Source organism: Quercus robur, chromosome 2, assembly GCF_932294415.1.
Source record: "Quercus robur chromosome 2, dhQueRobu3.1, whole genome shotgun sequence".
In the NCBI taxonomy this organism is placed as follows: Eukaryota; Viridiplantae; Streptophyta; class Magnoliopsida; order Fagales; family Fagaceae; genus Quercus; species Quercus robur.
This window is the reverse complement of record NC_065535.1, coordinates 84510912-84532645: the sequence shown is the minus strand read 5'-3', so window position 1 is coordinate 84532645 and position 21734 is coordinate 84510912. Positions and strand designations below refer to the sequence as shown.

The 21734-nt window shown below is 35.7% G+C and overlaps 1 protein-coding gene and 1 long non-coding RNA gene across 2 annotated transcripts; one reads left to right on the top strand and one right to left on the bottom strand.

Moving 5' to 3' along the window:
* Positions 1-3795: 3795 nt before the first annotated feature.
* Positions 3796-8356, top strand: LOC126715460 (uncharacterized). Its single transcript, XM_050416061.1, has 3 exons — positions 3796-4540; positions 5322-5506; positions 7575-8356. The coding sequence occupies exons 1-3, from the start codon at positions 3997-3999 to the stop codon at positions 8091-8093; spliced, it is 1248 nt and encodes a 415-aa protein (XP_050272018.1). The 5' UTR covers positions 3796-3996; the 3' UTR covers positions 8094-8356.
* On the bottom strand, positions 7295-17325 carry LOC126715461 (uncharacterized). Its single transcript, XR_007651870.1, has 2 exons — positions 17267-17325; positions 7295-7412 (listed from the first exon to the last, which is right to left on the bottom strand). It is a non-coding gene; the product is annotated as an uncharacterized LOC126715461 (long non-coding RNA).
* Positions 17326-21734: the final 4409 nt, after the last annotated feature.

Sequence of the window (21734 nt, the reverse complement as noted above, 5' to 3'; positions counted from 1 at the left end):
ATCACTGGGCAGGCCATGGCTCGGGTTGAAAGCAAAATAGGGCGCTGTCAATCCAAACTGACATGGTGGAGTAGAATGGCTATTGGAAATATAACTCGGCAATTAAAGGAAAAAAAGGTGCAGCTACGTAAGGCTGAAGATGCAGCTATTGTTGGGAAATCCATGGGTAGGGTATTTCGGCTTAAGAGGGAGATCAATGATCTTCTATCTAAGGAGGAAAAAATGTGGCGACAAAGATCACGTACCCTATGGTTACATGAAGGGGATGGAAACACTAGATTTTTCCATAGCCAAGCTACACATAGATATCGAAGAAACAGAATTGAAGTGATCGAAAATCTGGTTGGGGAAAGGTGTGAAGAAGAAGGGGAGATAGCAAATATATTGATAGCATTCTACACCAACTTATTTACCTCATCCTCTCCGGATTTGATTGAGGAAGCTTTAGAAGCAACTCCATTGGTGATTACAGAAGAGATGAATGATGAACTTGCTGCCCCCTATCAAAGAAGTGAAGTGGAATTAGCCATAAAGCAGATGGTTCCTCTAAAAGCACCTGGTCCGGATGGGATGCCTCCAGTATTTTTCCAACATTTCTGGCCAACTGTTGGTGAGGATGTGACAGAGGCAATCCTAACTTGCCTTAATTCTAGTACGATCCCTTCTTCAATCAATCGAACCTTCATCACACTCATTCCGAAGGTGAAGAGTCCGGTAAAAGTTTCTGAATTCCGCCCTATAGCTCTTTGTAATACTCTTTACAAGATTATTTCTAAAGTCCTTGCAAATAGACTTAAGAAATTATTACCATGTGTTATTTCGGAATCTCAAACTGCCTTTCAATCTAGTAAAGCTATATCTGATAATATATTGGTGGCTTTTGAAACCCTACATCATATGAAATCACAAAAATCTAAAAAGAATGGCTTTATGGCTATGAAGTTAGACATGAGTAAGGCGTATGACAGAGTTGAATGGAAGTTTTTGATGATGATCATGGAGAAGATGGGATTTTGTGAAAAGTGGAGGTCTCTTATTTTTGAGTGTATTAGCACTGTGTCTTATTCGATTTTGGTGAACGGAGAGCCAAAGGGAGATATAAGACCTACTAGGGGAATTAGACAAGGCGACCCTTTGTCACCCTATCTCTTTTTGCTATGCTCGGAGGGGTTGAATAGGTTGCTTCAAAGGGCAGCCCATAATGACAAAATAAGGGGCTTTTCTTTATGCAAAAATGGCCCAAAAATCTCACATTTATTTTTTGCAGATGATAGCTTGGTGTTCTGTAGAGCTACCATGTCGGACTTACAGGAAATCCAAGCCATTCTATCCTTATATGAACGTGCTTCAGGTCAAAAGCTCAACCGGGAGAAAACCTCTATATTTTTTAGCAAGGCAGTAAGTGTTGCAAGAAGACAAGAGATTTCAGATTTCTTGGGGGTTTCGGAAGTTAAAGAGTATGAAAAATATCTTGGCTTGCCGGCGGTGGTAGGAAGGAATAAAAAGGAGAGTCTAAGATACATAAAGGAAAGGGTTTGGAATAAGATACAAGGGTGGAGAGAAAAACTATTATCCCAAGCGGGTAGAGAAACCCTATTGAAGGCGGTAGTGCAAGCAATTCCATCCTTCGCAATGAGCTGCTTCAAATTACCGGTGAGCTTATGCAATGAGATTGAGGCTATGATCCGAAAATTCTATTGGGGGCAGAAGGGGGAACAAAGAAAGATCCATTGGAAAAAATGGGGAATTCTTTGCAAACCAAAGGTGGAGGGAGGCATGGGATTCAAGGACCTGGAAAAATTCAACGATGCTATGCTAGCTAAACAGGTATGGAGGCTACTACGGGATCAGAATTCTCTTTTCTTCCGTGTCTTCAAGGCCAAATATTTTCCAAATGGTTCGGTCTTGGAAGCTTCAACTTCATCGGGGTCATATGCATGGCAAAGTATCATGAAAGCCAGGAAGGTAATTTCTGGAGGAATGAAATGGAGAATTGGTGATGGCAACAAGATAAGTCTGTACTGTGACAATTGGCTTCCAGGCGGAGGGTCAGCCAAAATAGTTTCTCCACGGGTACCTGAGTTAGAAGGGGCCAAGGTGTCGGCTATTATATCCCAAGACACAGGAACTTGGGACCAGAACTTGGTAACTCAACATTTCCTCTCCTTTGAAGCCCAACGCATAATGTCCATTCCTTTGTGCTTGACAAACCAGCGGGATGAGTTAATATGGCCGGGCTGTACAAATGGGGAGTATTCAGTGAAATCTGGGTACAAGCAGCTGTGTGAAGAGGAAAATATGTTGGAAGCATCGGCGTCGGATGCATCAGTTCAGAAAGCCTTTTGGAAACGTCTATGGAAGTTACGGGTGCCAAACAAAATTAAAACTTTTCTGTGGCGAGTTTGCTCCGACGCACTACCTACAAAAGTGAATTTGAAGAAAAGAAAAATCCTTGAAGACACAAGATGTAGCGCCTGTCTTTCTGCTCAAGAGACCACCCTCCATGCAATATGGAATTGTGATGAATTGAAAGAAGTTTGGCTCCCCTGTTTCAGCGGGGTTAGAACAGAGTTTCCGAATATTAATGAAGTACAGGAACTGATTAGCCTGATTGGAGTACAAAAGCAGAGGCTGGAACTATTTGCGGTTGTGGCTTGGTTTGTTTGGAATCGTCGGAACAAAGTACGGATCCAAGAACCCAGTTTGGACAAGAGCAGATTATTCAATGCAGCAGCTCAGTACCTCTCGGCGTTCCAGTCGAAATTTCCGGAAAAAATGGCTAAGTCCCCTGCGATTGCAACGAAGTGGAGTCCACCATTGGGCGAGGGGTATAAAACCAACTATGATGGAGCAGTTTTTGAGGAGGCGGGAGAGGCAGGGATAGGTGTGGTGGTGCGAAACGGAAATGGCGAAGTACTTGCTGCACTTTCAGAAAAAATACCTTACCCCGGCACAGCGGAGTTGGTGGAAATCCTAGCTGCAAGAAGGGCGGTCCAGTTCATTGTTGAATTGGGCATGGCACAGTCAATATTTGAAGGAGACTCAGAGAGTGTCTATAAGGCATTGAAGTCGGGTGATGTGGGTCACTCCGCATTTGGTCAGTATGTGAAAGACATAATGTCTATTTCCGGTTCGCTTCGAACTTTCTCTTTCTCTCATATTAGGAGGCAGGGTAATTGTGTGGCTCATGCCTTAGCAAAGAGAGCAAGATTTGCATTTCCATTGTTAGTCTGGATGGAGCATGTTCCACCGGATGTGATTCCCTTTGTACTTTCAGATCAGTAGTTATTCTAATAAAGCTTCATCGTATTGATCCTCAAAAAAAAAAAAAAAAAAATAGTGCACCATAAATTCGTGTAACTTTCAATGGACACCACACTACCCTACACTAGAACCACCGCACACAATAATACCCACATGGGTGACAATGATATATATAGCCCCTTGACCCTTGTTTTCATTAACGTGCTTAATTTGGAATTTCATTCTTGTGGTCAATAACTTCCTTCACCATATAATAAATTAATAATTATCACAAAGCTTTCAAGTTCTAAATGTGCAAGGTAAAGTTTAAAACAAAAACAACAACAACAATGAAAATGTGAAAATGGTACAAAATACAATCACCATGAATGAACTAGTATACGACTACCGACTACGACTCTACCACCGAAAAGACTCAAGAAAGAGACAGAGTCACGGGTTGTATAAGAAAACTGACGTGGCAACTCAACTCCAACAAAACATCCTTTGTTCCTAAACAACAACAATGTCGACAACAAAGCGAAGCAAAACAAAAACCCAAACTCTTTAATTTAAAAAAAAAATTAAAAAAATAAAGCATTACTCTCGGCTTCTCGCTAAATAGTTGTTTAGATAAGACTAGAAAGCACTTTGAAAAAAAAACAAAAACAGATAGCTTCAGATTCAAGTACCTAATCCTCATTATTCGATTATGTCCTTGTTTCTCAATTTCATTAACTCAAATTTACAGTAATGTCTTGGCTATTCAAATCGTTCCAATCCGACGGTCCAGATTCGTCGGAGCAGGATCACGATGATCACAGCCCATCCACCACTCCACGTGGCGTTAAAGACGATCTCTCCGCCCTCGGCCAAACCCTCGGCCGCCAGTTCCGCGGCGTCGCCAACTTCCTGGCCCCACCGCCACCACCTTCTTCAATCGCAGCCGTTGATCCCTCATCATCATCATCATCATCATCAGAATCACAGTCGCAATCTCAAGCTCTCGTTGGAATTCGCAACGATCTTGTTGAAATCGGTGGGAGCTTGAAGAGTAGGTTGTCCCTTCTGTCCAGTGCCAAAGCCGTGAGTGAGATCTCGAAGCTCGCTACCAACTTGTTACTGCTCGAAAACAACGAGGAGGAGGAGGAAGAGGAAGAAGAAGAAGAAGCTTTTCGACAAGACGAGGACGACGATGATGTTCCTGGAGTCACCGATGATGTTCTCGATTTCGTTTCGGAGATTTCCACGCGACCCGAGCTCTGGACCGATTTTCCTTTACCACTCGATAATAATGGTAGCTTTTATGTTTATCTGTAAATATTTTTGAATTGATTAATATTAGTGAGTTAGGTAAAATAGCATGGCATTGGCTTTGACTTTTCTATTTAGTTTCATTGCTAAGGAATTAGATAGTGAGATAGTTAAACTTTAGTAGCTACTTGTTTCCAATTTTTCTTGTTGGATTTTGATGGGCTCTTATTGATCCTCAACGGACTAATCGGATTTGGGACACATTTATTTATTCTTTGTCATAGTATTCTATCAAATCATACACTTTATCACCTCGTTAATTAACAAGTATTTAGTTAACTTTTCAATTTAGAAAAGAAAATGAAATGGGCATAGTCCTTATATGCATTAGGAAAGCGAAAGACCACTGGAGAAAGAAGAAGAAACAAATAGCTTACAAATTGCACAGAGCCAAGAACTGGGCTTGGTGGGATACAGAAGGAATCTAAAACCTTTGAGGATTAGTAGGCTATGGAATTTATCAAACAAGATGATACCTTTTCTTTGTCGTTGGCGACAGCTAGAATGTGGTTCTATTATGGTCTAACGATGTCAGTTACAATTCTATTGATGTAGTAGTATACCGTGGATTATCAATTGAAAATTTGCTGACTGCTTGTCAAAACATTTGTGTTCATGAAAGCTGATGATCATTAGAGCAAAGCTTTAGAACATTGCATATTTATATTTAAGTCATGCATTTCTGTTATCTAAGAGGATGGAATAAATGAAAGGAGATGCACATTAAAAAAATAATTTTTACGGGTTGGCTTGTTTTATTGCAGATTTCAATATGTCTGATGTTCAGAAAGAACATGCTTCAACTGTTGAACGTTTGGCCCCAAGTTTGGCGGCTCTCAGACTTAAACTTCAAAGTTATATGAGTGAAGAACAGTTTTGGATAATTTATTTTATATTGTTGCTGCCAAGATTAAGTGAACATGATTTTGAGCTTCTATCTACGTCTAAGGCAAGAATTTTTTTCTCTATGTTATCCTTTGTTTCTTTTCAATTGCATTTGCATGCATTATAAACTCAAATATAATATGCTATTGGCAAACCCACGGGCAGATTGATAATGGGCCTGGAAATGATCTTATGGCATGTTGTCTGGCTTTTCAGCGCAAAATTATGCCTATTAGGTGCAAGCATCATACTATTGGAAACATATTTTCTGCAATTTACAGTGATAATTGAAATTGTTGTCCTTCACAATGCTAAACCCAATGTGCCAGCCAAAAAGTAGTTCTTCTTCTTCCAAAAAGGTTCTTTGGCATGACGTTGGCATGTTTTGCTCATAGGGAATTCAATGATTGGGAGTTAGCGGCTTCTTACTCCTTTCTTCATTTCATCCAAACCCGAATTCCAAGGGGTGGAGGGTGTGACAGACTTTGTTGGGATCTTAATGGCAGTGGGAAGTTTGATACTCGGTCTTTTAATCATAAGATTCGAAATGCAGCTCCTCCCACTTTTCCTTGGAAGGGAATTTGGAAAGTTAAGATTCCTAAAATGGTGACTTTTTTTATGTGGACAGCAGCCCATGGTCAGATTCTAACTTTGGATAATCTTATGCTTCGTGGTCGCCCTTTGGCGAATCGTTGTTGTTTGTGCTGTAACAATACGGAATCTATGGATCACCTATTATTTTTCTATCCGATAGCTCATTCTTTGTAGATGTATATGATTCGGCTGTTTGTGATCGAATGGGTCATGCCAGGTTCAATTGTGGACTTATTGTTTTGCTGGTATCATTGGCTTGGGAAGCATAGTTCTGATATTTGGGATTTGGTTCCAGGTTGTTTAATGTGGACTATTTGGACTGAACGGAATAGGCAGTCTTTTGAGGATGAGGGAAAAAATGTGGTTCAGTTATTAGAGTATTGCCAGCGGACCCTCTTTTATTGGTCTCGATGTTGGGGTTATTCGGATAGTTCTACCCTTTTGGATTTTCTTTCATCTATTAGAATAGATTAGGGGATGCTTTTGTCTTTTTGTTTCTTCTTTTCCTTTGTTCACTACCGTGAACTCTTTGTGTTTCTCTTGCTATTCTTTTATCAATAATATTCTCTTCTTACTTATCAAAAAAAAAAGTTAGTTTTTGTGCATATTGTATGTGATTTTGAATGCTTCTTTGTATGTTCGAGCTTTTGTTACAAATGATTGTGATACTTGTGACCTGAAGTTCCTGTTATGTGACTCAATTAAATGGACCCATGATATGCGTGACTTGTAATCTTTTATGAGCCCTGTCATGCAACCCAGTCAGTAATTGTTGTTGTTGTTGTTGTTTTTTTTTTGTTGTGGTTCTTTTCTTCTCTCTTGCTCTCGCACCATGCTTTCCTTCAGCATTCAACTTCATTGTGTGCCACCCTACTTGTAAACATTATAGCCGCCTTTCACTAATCCCAAAGCATAGGTTGTGGAAAGCTGTGTTATGTTCTGCTGAAGGGTTATCCCGTGATACTGCTGGGATGGTCAATCCATCATCTTGCTCTAGTATTACATGTTTGTGGATTATATTTCTAGTTCATATTACTGAAAATCTTGTTTCTTCTGTTGTTTTGATATTAAAAGTCCATAGATACATTTCCCCGTCTTTCTGATGTAAATGATGCTCTGATTCCTTTTCTGTTTCTTCTAAACTGGCTATTAAACGTTTAGTTTTTGTACTTAGTATTTAGATAGAAATTAGTTGTTGAAAGAGTGAACTATTACTTCAAAGGAATTGGCTGTTCTGTGCTACTAGTACTAAATAATCATTTTATTTATATTTTCATTATATTTAAAGTTTTTCCCATGAGAGTGATCAAAAGAAAAAAAAAGTAAAAACTGCACTTTCAAAATGTCTACTGTTATATTTGTCCAGAAACACTGACCTTGAGCTTCCCATGTATAGTATGGTTCAGGAAATTTGTTTATTAAAGCTAGTAAAGAAAATATATATGTTCTTTCCCACTTTCATTTTGTGTAAGAAACTTCCCTTTCAAACAAACCTTTTTCAAACAAATGTATCTTTGTTGAAATTTGTTTCTTTGCAGATTCTTGAAGCGAGGGATGTACTTCTGCAAAAGCTGCAAAAGAATGCACAGTTGGAGAATGATAACAGTAAGACTCTTGATAGATCTCAAGATAGTAGCAAGGCAAGCAAGCCACAAGGGGAAAATATGCAATCTGATTTAAAAGTTGATTCAACTGATATCAGAAGAGCAGAAGTTGCAATGGATGATGAAGGGGATACTGAAAAGTGGTTGGAAGAGGAAGATATTGAAACAGGGACTTCTGTGCGTGCTCAAAACAAAGTTGAACATGAGGAGGACGTATCGTTCAGTGATCTGGAGGATGATGATAATGATCTTTCTAATAGACTCTCATGCCTTAGTCTAAAGCAGCAAAAGGAAGGCCATTCAAATGGATGCAATGACTGGGTTCAACTCAATCGAAGTCCCGAGACTCAGTGTGGCCATGGACAGCAAAAGGAAGGGCAGTCAAATATTCGAGATAAAGATTCAGAAGGTGAGGATTCAAATGACTGGCTTACTGTTGATGATTTTGACTAAAGTTTGGCAGTTTGTTTTGTCCTTGATTTATTGTAAAGTTTCTACCATTTTTTTTTTCGATCCCTGGGGGTTCTGTGCCTAAGAATTATTTATTGTTTATATTAATAAGTCAGTCTTCATATAGAGAATTATCCATTGTTAAATAGCCAGATTTAGGTTGTATAGAAATTGGGACATTTAAGTTCACTCTATTATGTGGCTGTGCTCTTCCTGTCTCCGCCACGACAGTCATCATCAATGGCACAGGCAGATTTTTTGAGGAAGGAGAGGAGAATAATGTTCTTAAGCTATAACTAGTATCATAATTAAGCACTCAACTTCTTGGATCCCCATCCACTTTAAATCTATTTTGTTCTAATCACGTGTAGATGGTTAATTGGGGGGAGTTTCACCATGATTGTATAGAGCTATATTATGAATTTGAGAGACTGAAAGTTAATATCAGAATCTTTCACCCATTTTAATTCAAGATTAATCTTTATACTTGCGGGGGCTAGGGTCTACAGCCCCCAAAAGAATAACCAAGCAATTCAAATCAAGTGGCTGAGTAGCGGAGTAAAGGAACACAAGAAATCAAGAATGAAGACTTTTGTTCTACTCATATACAAAAAGACTAGGACCCTACACTTACCCAGTTTGATACAACTTAGGCATGTGACAAACGGTGATTGAATTATTTTTCTCTAAGTTTCAGTGGTAGATTTATGTGAAAGTAATGTAATTTATTCGCATTAACAAATATGCAAGTTGTATCAAAATATATGAACGAGTGTATGTCGATAGAAAAACCGACTCAAGTAATGAATCTTATATGGGGTTGGGCAGCACAATTACTGTCACAAGAAGTGCCCATGACCCCTTTTACATCAACATTTATTGCATCTAACAACTACCACACTATTTTATCTCAATTGGGGAAAATTATACCATGTATTTGCAGTGTAGCTTCCTCTCATAGTGGGTGGGCTTCATTGATGTGTGGGACTTATCCACTGTAAGAGGAAGGCTACATGTAGCAAATGTATGATATCCTGCTCTTATCATAGTTCCGTGGGTTATTCAAATTTTACTCACAATAATTATTTGCAATCATCTCTGAGCCAAGTTATTGTTTTATTACGTAAATTGATGGAATAATCACAAAATGACTGAATAAGTCAAGTTCACAAATAACAAAAGATAAGAAATATTTTGTATAATAATTTGATTTGGGACTCACTAACCAAGCTCTACATTGCATAATTGAGATTTTTTGTGAGAAAGAAATGGTGGAAGTTTGTTTTATTTTTGTTTAATTGATGGAAGTCCTAATATTCTCCAAAGAACAAATGAATTTGGCTATTTTCGGGCAATACTAATACTCTTCTTCCATAAAGATATCATAGTGCACGAAAACCATCATACATGCATATACACAATTATCAGATAGCTTCAACTTCAAATCCATTCCTTATTCATTGGTTATGTTTCTCAAATTCATTAACCCAGTTATTCTCTCAAATAGAGAATGATTACAAGGTCATACTTTATGCACAGAACTCCCACTTTTGAGAGTTTGTTAGAGGTCATGATAGGTAGTTTTATCCTGAAAATTTTAAAGATATTTGCAGACTCAAATCCGCAACCTATCACTTTTGATGAAAGACATTTGTTATTCCATGTTCAGCTGAGATATTAAGATATTGCATAGTTGGGTTTTTTGTTTAAAGATATTGTATGTAGTTAAAGTAGTAAAATTTAAGAAAACATCCAACTTTTAGGGTGCATCCTAGTGGTCCGAGGCTTTGGATAAGCTGTAGACCCAGACATCTTGGGTTCTATCCCCACTAAGAGTTCTCCTGGATTAACTTATACACGATTAGCCCTGCCTTGGTGAGATTCCATGTCAAAAAAAAAAAAAAAAAAAAAAAATCAGATAGTCTTGTCATAAGCTCGCAGACACTTTTGTAGAATGAAGATGTTACTTTAAAGGAAGTGGAAGGGACCCCATGTGGTTCCTCAATTAAGCCAATTTTCACAAGAGGTTGCAATGATCTTGGATGGTGATGTTATAGACAACCGTGATCCTTGCTCAGTGGATAAGGATGATTTCATTTCTGATGTGTTGGATCCACCATCACAGGGAGCAGTGAGAAGTTGGAACTTGCGTTTTCATAGAGATTTTCATGATTGGGAGAGGGAGGCAGTGTATTCTTTTTTTGATCGTATTCATACAAAATTGCCTCGAGGGTTGGGGGATGATAAGTTGTCTCAGAGGTTAAATAGGAGTGGCCATTTTGATGTTCGCTCTTTTTATAATGCTATTGAGGGAACTGATGCTTATTCATTTCCACGGAAGAGTGTTTGGTGGGTGAAGGTCCCTAAGAGGGTGTCTTATTTTTGTGGTCAGCTGCGTGGGGTAAGATTCTCACAATACTTGCTAAACATGGGTTCTTCAAGGGCATGGCTGCTGTTGAAGACAACCAAGATTCCTTGATTGGTTGTGTTGTGTGGCGAAGGAACCGAGCAACTTCAAATACTGATGTAAAGAAACTGAATAAAAAGAGTTGTTCCTTGACGGAGCGGCCTGTCAATTCACCTTCTGACTCTTCTACTCAAAGAAGTGCAGAAAATAATTTGTCTCATACACAACCCACTACGAGGACAGATGTAAAGATCAATACCCGGAGAGAGTTGTGCAAAGCCAACCCTTTCCCCTTCTGTACCCTTTTGCAACCTGTTTAATGTGATGACAAGCAAAAAAATTATCATCTTTTCATCAGAAATATCTATGATTCAGCTTTAGCATTTAGCAATTAAATCTGTACTAGTTGTTGATAATTTCCAAATTACACTTTCTGACTCACCTTTTTCATGCCTGCCAGTCCAGTTTTAGAAGACCCTTCTTTCCAGCAAAGTGATATTACCTGAAGACAAATGCTAAGATTAATTAAATCTCATGTGAGCGTACAACATGCAACATGTTGGGTCTCTAGGCAGTATAAGTCTCAAAATGCATCAAAGATATTATTCATAGGAAATAGAATCAAGAATCTTATCATGCAATAAGTATAATACATATCCTAGCATTGTAAAATTGTCAGTAGTATAATACATATTATACTTATAATGCAATAAGTATAATAGAGTGAACCCAACATGTATAATACATATCCTCGTAGTGGATATTCACCTGATTTTTATCACTTAACCTGCCAACTGATTCATATTTTTATAGCAACCAATATGATTGGTTTTTATTAAATTAGCTGGTCAATAGTTAATGAAAATTTTCTTGTCTCACTCAACCAGACATGATCTTATGGCACATAATCCCATAAACGCAGGATATCTGGGTGCACAAGTCGTTATTGCTCAAGATCTTTCACTGTCCATTCTTTCAGTTAATGGTGGGTCAAGGACTAGACTAGATATGACTCATTGGTTATCTAGCTGATTCATGTCTACAAAACAGAGTAGCAGGAAAAGCTTGGGTTGGATTTGTGCAAGGTGTGGAGATGGGACCCAAAAAAAACTCAGAATTCAAAGAGGGATCCAAACCATCACACTAAAACTCTCTTATAACTCACAAACACAATCATCAAGCAGCACCACAAATGTAGTTTCTTTATAACCTATGACCTATATATGCAACTTTGCAAGTATGCAATATGTGATTTTGAAATAGCATGAAAGCTCAACAAATCCAAATGCTGGCCATTGTCTAGGGTCAAAATGCTTCCCCTGCTTTTAGGCAGTTGAAGGATCTTCTATTAATTTATATATTAACAACTAAACACTCTAGCACACATAATTTACAGTAGAATTCTATATTGGCATTCATTAATAAATTAATTTATTTTGATAAAAGATTAGCAGGGAGAGAGGGGATTTGAACCCTAGATATTTTTGTTAGAAATACTAGGATATCCAACTAGTTAAGTTACAAGGCACTTGGCTTATATTGACACTAATTTATAATTCTTCGTTTCAAGGATTCTCCAAAATCACCGTATCCGCCCAATTATAAATTAACATTAACTTTCGAAACTTCAATATGACCACAGTGAAGATCTTTATAACAATTTTGGCAAAAGAAGCCTCCTACCACACAAATCTGGTATAGAGAGCACCCAAAACAAACAAAAAAAAAAAATCCTCCTTTTATCACACAATCATGCTAAATATTACACAAGATGAGATCTCTGGAAGTAGATAAAAAGGAGGGAGGGCTCAACTCCTATCCTTCCCAATGAACACATAACTATCTGCAATTCTCGCATGTCAACATCAGCAGAATAAACTGTAACACCTTTAATGCACAATCCAGTTCCGCTGACACCTTTAATGTACACTCTTGTACCTCCTATAAATTGCTTTCGGTCATGCATATCATCTAACTCATGAAGTTAATAGAAAATCAGACACTCTTGTTCAGAATCTCTTTCAGTTTACAGTTAAGTCACCCCAGGCAATCTGATTCTATATTAGCAGAAACTTTTCATAAATTGCCGGAATGCACCACATTTGAATTCTCAATTGCCTCCAAAGTCCTTTGATCCACCAGTGAGTTGAAAAAATCATGGTTGTTCTCATTTTGTCTTTTGATTCTAACAAACTAACCATATTTTCTCCATCATTTCTGTTTTTTCTTTCCTCCTTCCACATTTTAATAGTTCATCCACATAGCATCTAAGAAAATAACTATATTGATATAACATGCATTTTCTATCACTTTCTGTGATCATTTTATTCTATCAGAAAATAACATTCATTTCTTTACATTATTATCATTGAAGCAAATGAAACTTACAATCCAGTTGCCTCATGTACTAATCATCAGCAAGCGAGTAGCATAAGCAAGGCAGATCTTCAATAATTTACTTCTATAAAACTAATTTAGACCCTAAAATATAAATTCTTATTTCATGATGATGGGCAAAAGTAAGAGCATCATACCATCAACCCTCGGTTTCGTGAGTGAGGAAGATCTTGAATATATTTTTCAAAAGCCTCTAACCTCACTTTGCCTTTTACTTCTACAGATTGACACCACTTGATATTAGGCATCCTCACAACGCTACACATGAAGATCATCGTACACAAGGTTAACAATAAAAAATTTAACCCTTTCTAGATTATACATACATGGTGGATATCATGTTTGGTTGTTGTTTATTATCCCAAACAATTGGGAATGTGGTCTACAAGACAAATTGCTTGAGATGGAGTTCTATGTCGCACTAAAGTGACCTTTTTTTCTCCTTAAAATAAGAGCATGCTAAGTGATTAATGAATTATATGTCCCACAAGGCAACGAAATTTATGTGCATGAAGCATTCCAACAGCCAGCTTTAATCAAATGAAAGCAAAAAATCAGCTTTATATCCAAGGTCTATAGGGTCTATAGGAAAAGTGGAAATGTATTGGCAATTGAAGTGTAATAGTAAACAGAAACCATGTTCCGTGCTATGATGCCTAAACTACTATTTACTTCACTTCAAACAAAAAGTGTCTTCAGATTAGTGCCCACTGCAAACAGCGCAAGGATAAAGCAATATTAGAAGAAATCCCTTATAATATTAGAGGGATAACTTCCAGATAGGTTGCTTCCATCAAAGCATGAAAGCAACTTATAGAGATTTCATGTTGTGGACTGCAGACTACAGTAGGATCAACTTGTGACTCATTCATACGGGTGTTTGACAAATAGGGGAGAGGAATCTGGAGGGTGTGGTCAGTCTGCACAAATAGGGGAAATGCATAATTTAGAACAATCAAAAGATTACTAGGACAGCTAAATCTTCTTGCAGATTTTCTTACAAAAGAGGAGGAGACATTAAAATAATTTTATTTTTCCTTGCATTAGACACCTGCGTTCCATTCTACTACAATCTCTATCCTGTTAAAAGAACAAGCAACAATGATAAATGTTACATGGACAAAAATCCAACCATGAATTTCATTTTCAAGTGTCTATTAAAAAAAAAATTGAACTTTTAAAAGAAGATGAATAAACCTCTTAAAGAAGGCAACTGCAAACACATTTACAGAAGAATTCAACTGAAGGGACCCATCCCAGAGCTTCTCAGCAAATGTGGGAGCCACTTTTCTGACAAGTAATTTCCTTCTATCGGTGGACTTTAAAGAACCACGTGTTAGATCATGCCTAATATTCACAGCAGCAGAACAACTACCATTTCTAGGTGAAGTTTCTTCCAAAGAATGCTTAATATTCTCAACTTCTGATCCTTCTTCTTTCTTCACTATTTGGCTATTGCTGTCTCCATGAGCTCTACCATTTTCCTTTTTATAATTATCACCCAAGCCAACACCTAAATGGCCACTGCTAAATTGGAGTTCATTTTGCAGTGACATATCATTTTTGTATTTTTGTTCAACAGACGCAGGGGCCAACAAAGAGCCTGGTCCAACAGTAGAGGCAACTTCTTTTCCTTCACAATTTGAAGCCTGATCACTTTGAGGCAGCACGCTTGGGGATGCAATGCTTATTTTCTCAGCTCCATTTTTGTAATATCCATTACAATTTTGTCGAGTTTCCGGGAGATTATTCTGACCATCAAATTGATCTTTCTTAGATTGATTCCTGACGCCAACTGTTTTTATGGACAGTTGACTTTGATTTAAAAACAATTCAAGGGAATTTTCTTCAATCTCTTTAGGGAAGCCATATTCATGAACAGATTCAGAAATGGTGAGCTGCTTATCAACAGCTATTAACTTCCTCTTTCGTGATGATTCAGAAGTTCCTGAATGAGGTGTCAGTATCCTGTTCTCCATGAACGCACCTTGACTTAGAGCATCTCCAACAGAGAGCTAAATACAAAATGCTCTCTACTTTAGAGAGTAAACTCACAAAATAGGTTACTGTTTATTTTCCAATGGACTCTCTATATCCGGAAATTTTTTTGGCTCATGAACGGTAGCTCATTAAGTCTGATGGGTTACTGTTCATTCTTCAAATGTTTTTTTTTTTTTTTTTTTTTTATTATAATAATAAGGTATTGAATAAAAAAATGTTAGAAGATGTGTAGTTAAAAAAATAATAAATAATAAATGAAGAAATAATATTTGAATGAGATAGAGAATTTGTTAGAAAGTGTATTTGAAAAAATTGGTAGCTAAAAGGTAAAAATCACTATTTATTCTCCAAATAATACAAAATTTTGCCTAATTTGCTGGAGATGTTCTTAGGTGTATGCATTGCCTGACCTGGTAAGATTAAGTGCTCATGTTTCTCATGCCACGTGTTAGAAATCCAATCCACCAACAAACTTAAGTCCTTGCAAATAATTCTTCTTACACTAGATCTGTATTCAGGACATACAAATTCAATCAAGGCCCAAGTATGCAAGAATTCAGTGATTCTAATAGGTAAGTTATTGTAGCTGCCAACATTTTCAAGTTTGGCAATTTGCAAAGGTATTCTGTCTATACTTTTCAGTTTCTTCTAAAAACCAATTTTGTAAGATCATACAAACATATATCCCGCTGGATAAAACAAGCAACTCTACTTGGCAATAAAATTTTTTTTTGGTGGTGTTTACTAGTAAATAAGAACAATTAAATTTCAATTAGTAAATCTCTGTTGACCAAAAAAAGAAAATTTTAGTAAATCTCTGAAGCATCAATGCCTTTGAACCCTCTAAACTTAGCAATCCAAAAGGTACCCAAGACTGAGCCTTCTTGGACAGACTTGGCCCTTAGAAAATAAATAGGCCTTGACTTTTGCCACCATTCTCTGGTGGTGAGCACACCCTCAAAATGAGAAACTTAAGACATGGGATTTCAATTTTTATTTCACATATTTTCCGTTAGCCTAATGAAGAGCATCCTAAGCATATCATCATCAATCTTCAGTTAATTCTATTAAAGTCAGGATTTGGTGCAATGGCGAGTGCTTTCCACCAAAAGTGATATACAGCGTGTTCGAATCCGAGAATCAACCTTTCAAAACAAAAAAAAAAAAAAAAAAATGACTATACAAAACGGAGTTTTGTATACTATGACCCAATGGTATTTTATTATGAGAATGGACTACTCGGTGCACACAAAAATGAACACAAAGTAGCCTAAAAATACGAAAGAGTTTTCTAATATCTCCAATCTCCTCCATCACCACACCACCACCACATTAATTTCTTATTGTTTTCTAATAGACATTATTGTTTTCTAATATTAGCTTTTCTTATGGCATGTTGTCTGACTTTTCAGCGCAAAATTATGCCTATGAGGTGCAAGCATCATACTATTGGAAACATATGTTTTCTGCAATTTACAGTGAATTGAAATTGTTGTCTTTCACTATGCTAAACCCAATGTGCCTGCCAAAAAGTAGTTCTTCTTCTTCCAAAAAGGCTCTTTAGCATGATGTTGGCTTGTTTTGCTCAAGGTTTAGTTTTTGTGCATCTTTTATGTGGTTTTGAATGCTTCTTTGCATGTCTGAGCTTTTGCTACAAATGATTGTGATACTTGTGACCTGAAGTTTCTGTTATGATGCAACTCAAATAAATGGATCCATGATATTCTTGACCTGTAACCTTTTATGAACCGTGTCATGCAACCCATTCAGTAATTGGTGTTTTTTTTTTCTCGTGCTCTTGCACCATGCTTTCCTAGAGCATTCAACTCCATTGTGTGCCACCCTACTTGTAAACATTTTAGCTGCCTTTCACTAATCCCAAAGTATAAATTGTGGAAAGCTGTATTATGTTCCGCTGAAGGGTTATCCTGTGATACTGCTGGGATCGTCAATCCATTATCTTGCTTTAATATTACATGTTTGTGGATTCTATTTCTAGTACAGATTACTGAAAATCTTGTTTCTTCTGTGTTGTTTTGATATTAATACTCAATAGATACGTTTCCCTGTCTTTCTGATGTAAATGATGCTCCGATTCTTTTTCTGTTTCTTCTAAACTGGGTATTAAACGTTTAGTTTTTGTACTTCCATATTATTTTGAAAGAAATTAGTTGTTGAAAGAGTGAACTATTACTTCAAAGGAATTGGCTGGTCTGTGCTACCTAGCCTACTAGTACTAAATAATTTGTTTCCATTTTATTTATTTTTTCATTATATTTAAACTTTTTCCCCTGAGAGTGGTTAAAAGAAAAAAAAGTAAAAAATTGCACTTTCAAAATGTTTACTATTATATTTGTCCAGAAACACTGACCTTGAGCTTCCCATATATAGTATTGTTCAGGAAATTTGTTTATTAAAGCTAGTAAAGAAGATATCATTTTCATTTTGGGAAAGAAACTTTCCTTTCAAACAAATGTATCTTTGTTGAAAGAGGAAGATATTGATACAGGCACGTCCGTGCGTGCTCAAAACAAACTTGAACATGAGGACGACGTATCATTCAGTGATCTGGAGGATGATGATAGTGATCTTTCAAATAGACTATCATGCAATGGATGCAATGACTGGGTACAACTCAATCGAAGTCCTGAGATTCAGTGTGGCCGTGGCCAGCAAAAGGAAGAGCAGTCAAATATTCGAGATAAAGATTCAGAAGGTGAGGATTCAAATGACCGGCATACTGTTGATGATTTTGAATAGAGTTTGGCAGTTTGTTTTGTCCTTGATTTATTATAAAGTTTCTACCATTTTTTTTTTTCAATCCTTGGGATTCTGTGCCTAAGAATTATTTATTGTTTAGCTCATTTTCATTGAATATGTTAAAAATTTTAACATCTAACATTTAAAAATGAGAAAATATTGGGTCAAGCTGTGGCATAAAACACTTGTTTTACACCATTCAATAGCCTTTTGCCACGTCACCCATCACTTAAAAACAGAACGATTTCAATAAAATAATAATAATAATCACGCTGTTTTTCTTTCCTCTTTCTCTAGACTCTTCCCATCTCTCTCTCTCTCGCTCTCTCTGTGTGCAAGCCATCCATGGCGTCTGATCTGGAAATTAAGGCCAAGGAAGCCTACATCGACGACCACTTCGAGCTAGCAGTCGAGCTCTACTTCTAGGCCATCGAGCAAAACCTTGAAAGCGCTGAGCTCTTCGCTGAACGCGCCCAAGCCAACATCAAACTCAACTGCTTCACTGGTTTTTTAGCCTTCCTTTCCTACCCTTTTTGAGTTTTTCTCTTTCTTTTCTCTTTTGGGTACTGAAAAAAATTGTGGGTCTTAATTTATTGATTTGTTGACTGTCTTTTTTTTTGGTTGCTGAGAAAACGTGAGGAAAAGAAAATTGAAGATGTGGGTGGGAAATAAGTGAAGAATTTTAAGTCTGTTGTGTTGAATTGTTGTGTTTTTTTAGTATTATTATTGTTGTTGTTGTTGTTGGAATTCAAATCTTCTGTCCCACTTTTCCTGTTCCACTCTATACTCCACCAATAAAAGCTTGCCACGTGTTAACATAATTAATTAAATACTATAATTATTGACTTATTAATATTACCATTATTAATTAATAATAGTATTTAATTAATTATGTTAACACGTGGTAAGCTTTTATTGGTGGAGTATCGAGTGGAACAGAAAAAGTGAGACAGAAGATTTGGACTCGTTTGTTTGCGCTTGTTTATTCGTGCAGATATGGCAAGTCCTTATTCTTTCCCAATTTTTAATGCTCATATATAGTTATCATACAACCGCAATTCTATGCAAGTTCTTTCATTCTTTTCAACTTTTAATATTCATTTAGTATCATACAACCATATATAAATTCTAGTAGTACCTCATTTATAATTCTTATTGATTGAATACACAAGGGGAGTATTTGCATCATAAAAGAACATACCAAATTTGGTTTTGATGGTAACCAATAATAGATTGTCATTTAAGATTTCATTGTGAAATTGTTGTCAACGTAACAATATTCAATTCTTATGCTTCTTATCAAATCAAGAGCATCATCAATTATTACCGGTATACACCATATATGAAATTGGAAAATTATGTATTGTGTAGGTTTGATAATGATGTCACACGTTCGTTAGTAATTATATCTTGTGAGCCTTAAAAGGATTAGTTATTGGTAGGAGAAACTTTACTTTCTTGCTTTTTTTAGTGGCAATAAATGTCACCTGTCTCTTAACTTGATTTTTTTTTTTTTTTTGGTTGAAAGGGGGTTAACTGCATTAATATAAACTAGCCATAAAGGACGAAGTATTGGCTATAAGCCTTAAGGAATATAACCCCGATGCATCCGAATTCAAAATATTACAAAGTTCTTCTGAATAAGAAAAGTCTAAAATAACAAAAGTCCCAGCAAAAGTGCAGCCTCCTTTGGCGAGATAGTCCACTCCCTTATTCGCTTCCAGGAAAACATGTCTAATCCTGGCTTGGTGAAATTGACGGAGGAGGTACCTGTAGTCATTGAGTAGAGAAGAAAAGGAATTAATGGAGGCTTTGGTAGAGTGCAACAGATCGACTACAGTTTTTGCATCCAACTCAACAAGGATATGGGAGATGCCGAGTTGGGATGCAAGCCGCAAACCATCCTTTAGCGCCCAAAGTTTAGCAGTCACGCTAGAAGCAATCCCGATATGTCTCATGTACCCCTTGATCCACTTCCCTTGATGTCTCTTAACTTGTAGATAAAGAAGGATGGTTGCCAAGAAGTTAATAAAATACTCTCTTTTCATATATATATATATATATATATAAACTACTCTCTTGACTTGTGCAGAAGTTATAGGCTAAAAATAACTTCATCTTTTGTCTATAAAAACCATAAATAGGTTTTGAACTATAATAAAAAAATGAAAGAGTGTAGCTACAAAATTGGTTGTAACCTTACTTAATAATATAAACATCACTACATATTTTAAAAATCTAACTAGTATTAATTGCATGCTCTTTACGCCCTTAATACATATGTCAAATTTTGTGTTAATCGGATATTATTTACTATATGATTTATAAGCTTATATTTTATGTATAATTTTAAACTACAAAAATTTATAATTTAAATAATTTATTGATGACATAGCTATTGATTTTTAATTTTCTAGATATTTCTTAAGCTTGAATAATAAAAGAAGAAGATATAATTCAATGATAAATTTGTCAAAATTCACCTTCAATAAAAATATCTTGAGTAAAGTTGTAATTTAAGGCTACAAAATTTTGTAGCTAAACTTTGTCTAATAAAAAAATATAATATTGTTTTATATTGAAAAGTAAATTGCTAAAAATTATACTACAAAGATGATAATTGGTCTATGAAACATTGTGGTTGAGCAAGTAGATATTAAGTTATTTTTCTAGATATTTCTGTGGGTTTATAAGAAACTAGACAACTTTTATATGCATGTTAGAGTTTATAAAGATAATACTTCTCTTCAAAATAAATTTTCGTGTGTGCGCTGTTGATAGTTTGTGTCGATCAGGCTTTTATTGAGGGTCAGTCAGCCCATCGCTCGACCTACTACCACTGGGTTATTGGTTGAAAAATGGTTTCAACAGTTATCAATTCGAATCTAGTTGGTCAAATTGGTTGGCTATAAAAGCTATAAATAACTTTAATACTGCTCATGCAAATTGGTTTCTAACTATAAATCATTTCTTTATATTAAGAGTAGTCGAAATTAGTCTCTTAAGAGTAGACAAAATTTAATCTTTCGAGAGAGGTCTGAGATTTAGCCTTAAAAGTTATACATAAACTAATTTATATATATCTAAAAACTGAAGAACAGTATTTATTGTTACTGCGCTTTAATTGAGTCACATCAACGTTCACATCATTATCTTTTTTCTTTCCAATTTTCTTATAATTTTTTTTGACGCTTACTTTTTTAATTTTATTATAATAATTACATTTTCTCTAACCTTTCTCATTCTCTTACATTTTCATCTACCCACTACACTTAACCTTAATATCATTATTCATCTTTCCCTTCATTGTCCTTTATTTTGTTTATTCACCTTTCCCTTCCTTACTTTTTTATCTCTTCACTACCCTCAACCTTAATATTACTATTTATCTTTCCTTTCATCTTCCTTTACTTTTTTGCCTCTTCATATTCACATCATCTTACTATAAATTTGTTATTCTCTTTTCCATTCTTTGCATAGTTTTCTCCCAAAAAAAAGGTTATCTCTCTCTCTCTTTCTCACAATATTTTTTGGAGTATTTTTTTTTTTAATTTTTCCTTCATCTCTGCTTTAAGTTGATAAATTTTTGTGTTCATTATAACTCTACTTTAGGTTGATGTGGTTTAATTTTGTGTTTTAAGTTTTGTTGTTCTCTTTGATTGTTAAATGTTATACTATTGCGTTATAAAAAAATTAAAAATAACATATAAGAATATAATATATATTATTCTATTACATAACATGATTTGGTTAATTTGGTGTTTATTGTTATATATTTTATTTTTACTTTTTTTCTTTTAATCTTATTTTATTCAATATTCAAACTTAGCCACATCCTTCATATAATTAAATTGTTTGTATTTTTTTATTTAAAAAAATTATACATATAATATTTTATTTAAATTCAAATAAATAAAATTGTACTCATTTTTTTTTTTAACATTTACACTTTTTCCAATATTTTTCATTCTCTTTACATTTTCATCTCCCCACTACCCTCTATCTTAATATCACTCTTCATCTTTCCATTTATCTTTCTTTATTTTATTTCTTCTTATTATCATCCTTTTATTTTAAAA

Excerpts from the sequence above, each read along its gene's own strand:
- LOC126715460 (XM_050416061.1), top strand. The coding sequence starts at position 3,997 with ATGTCTTGGCTATTCAAATCGTTCCAATCCGACGGTCCAGATTCGTCG. Across the intron at positions 4,541-5,321 it reads TTTACCACTCGATAATAATG|ATTTCAATATGTCTGATGTT; the intron begins GTAGCTTTTATG and ends GTTTTATTGCAG. Across the intron at positions 5,507-7,574 it reads AGCTTCTATCTACGTCTAAG|ATTCTTGAAGCGAGGGATGT; the intron begins GCAAGAATTTTT and ends GTTTCTTTGCAG.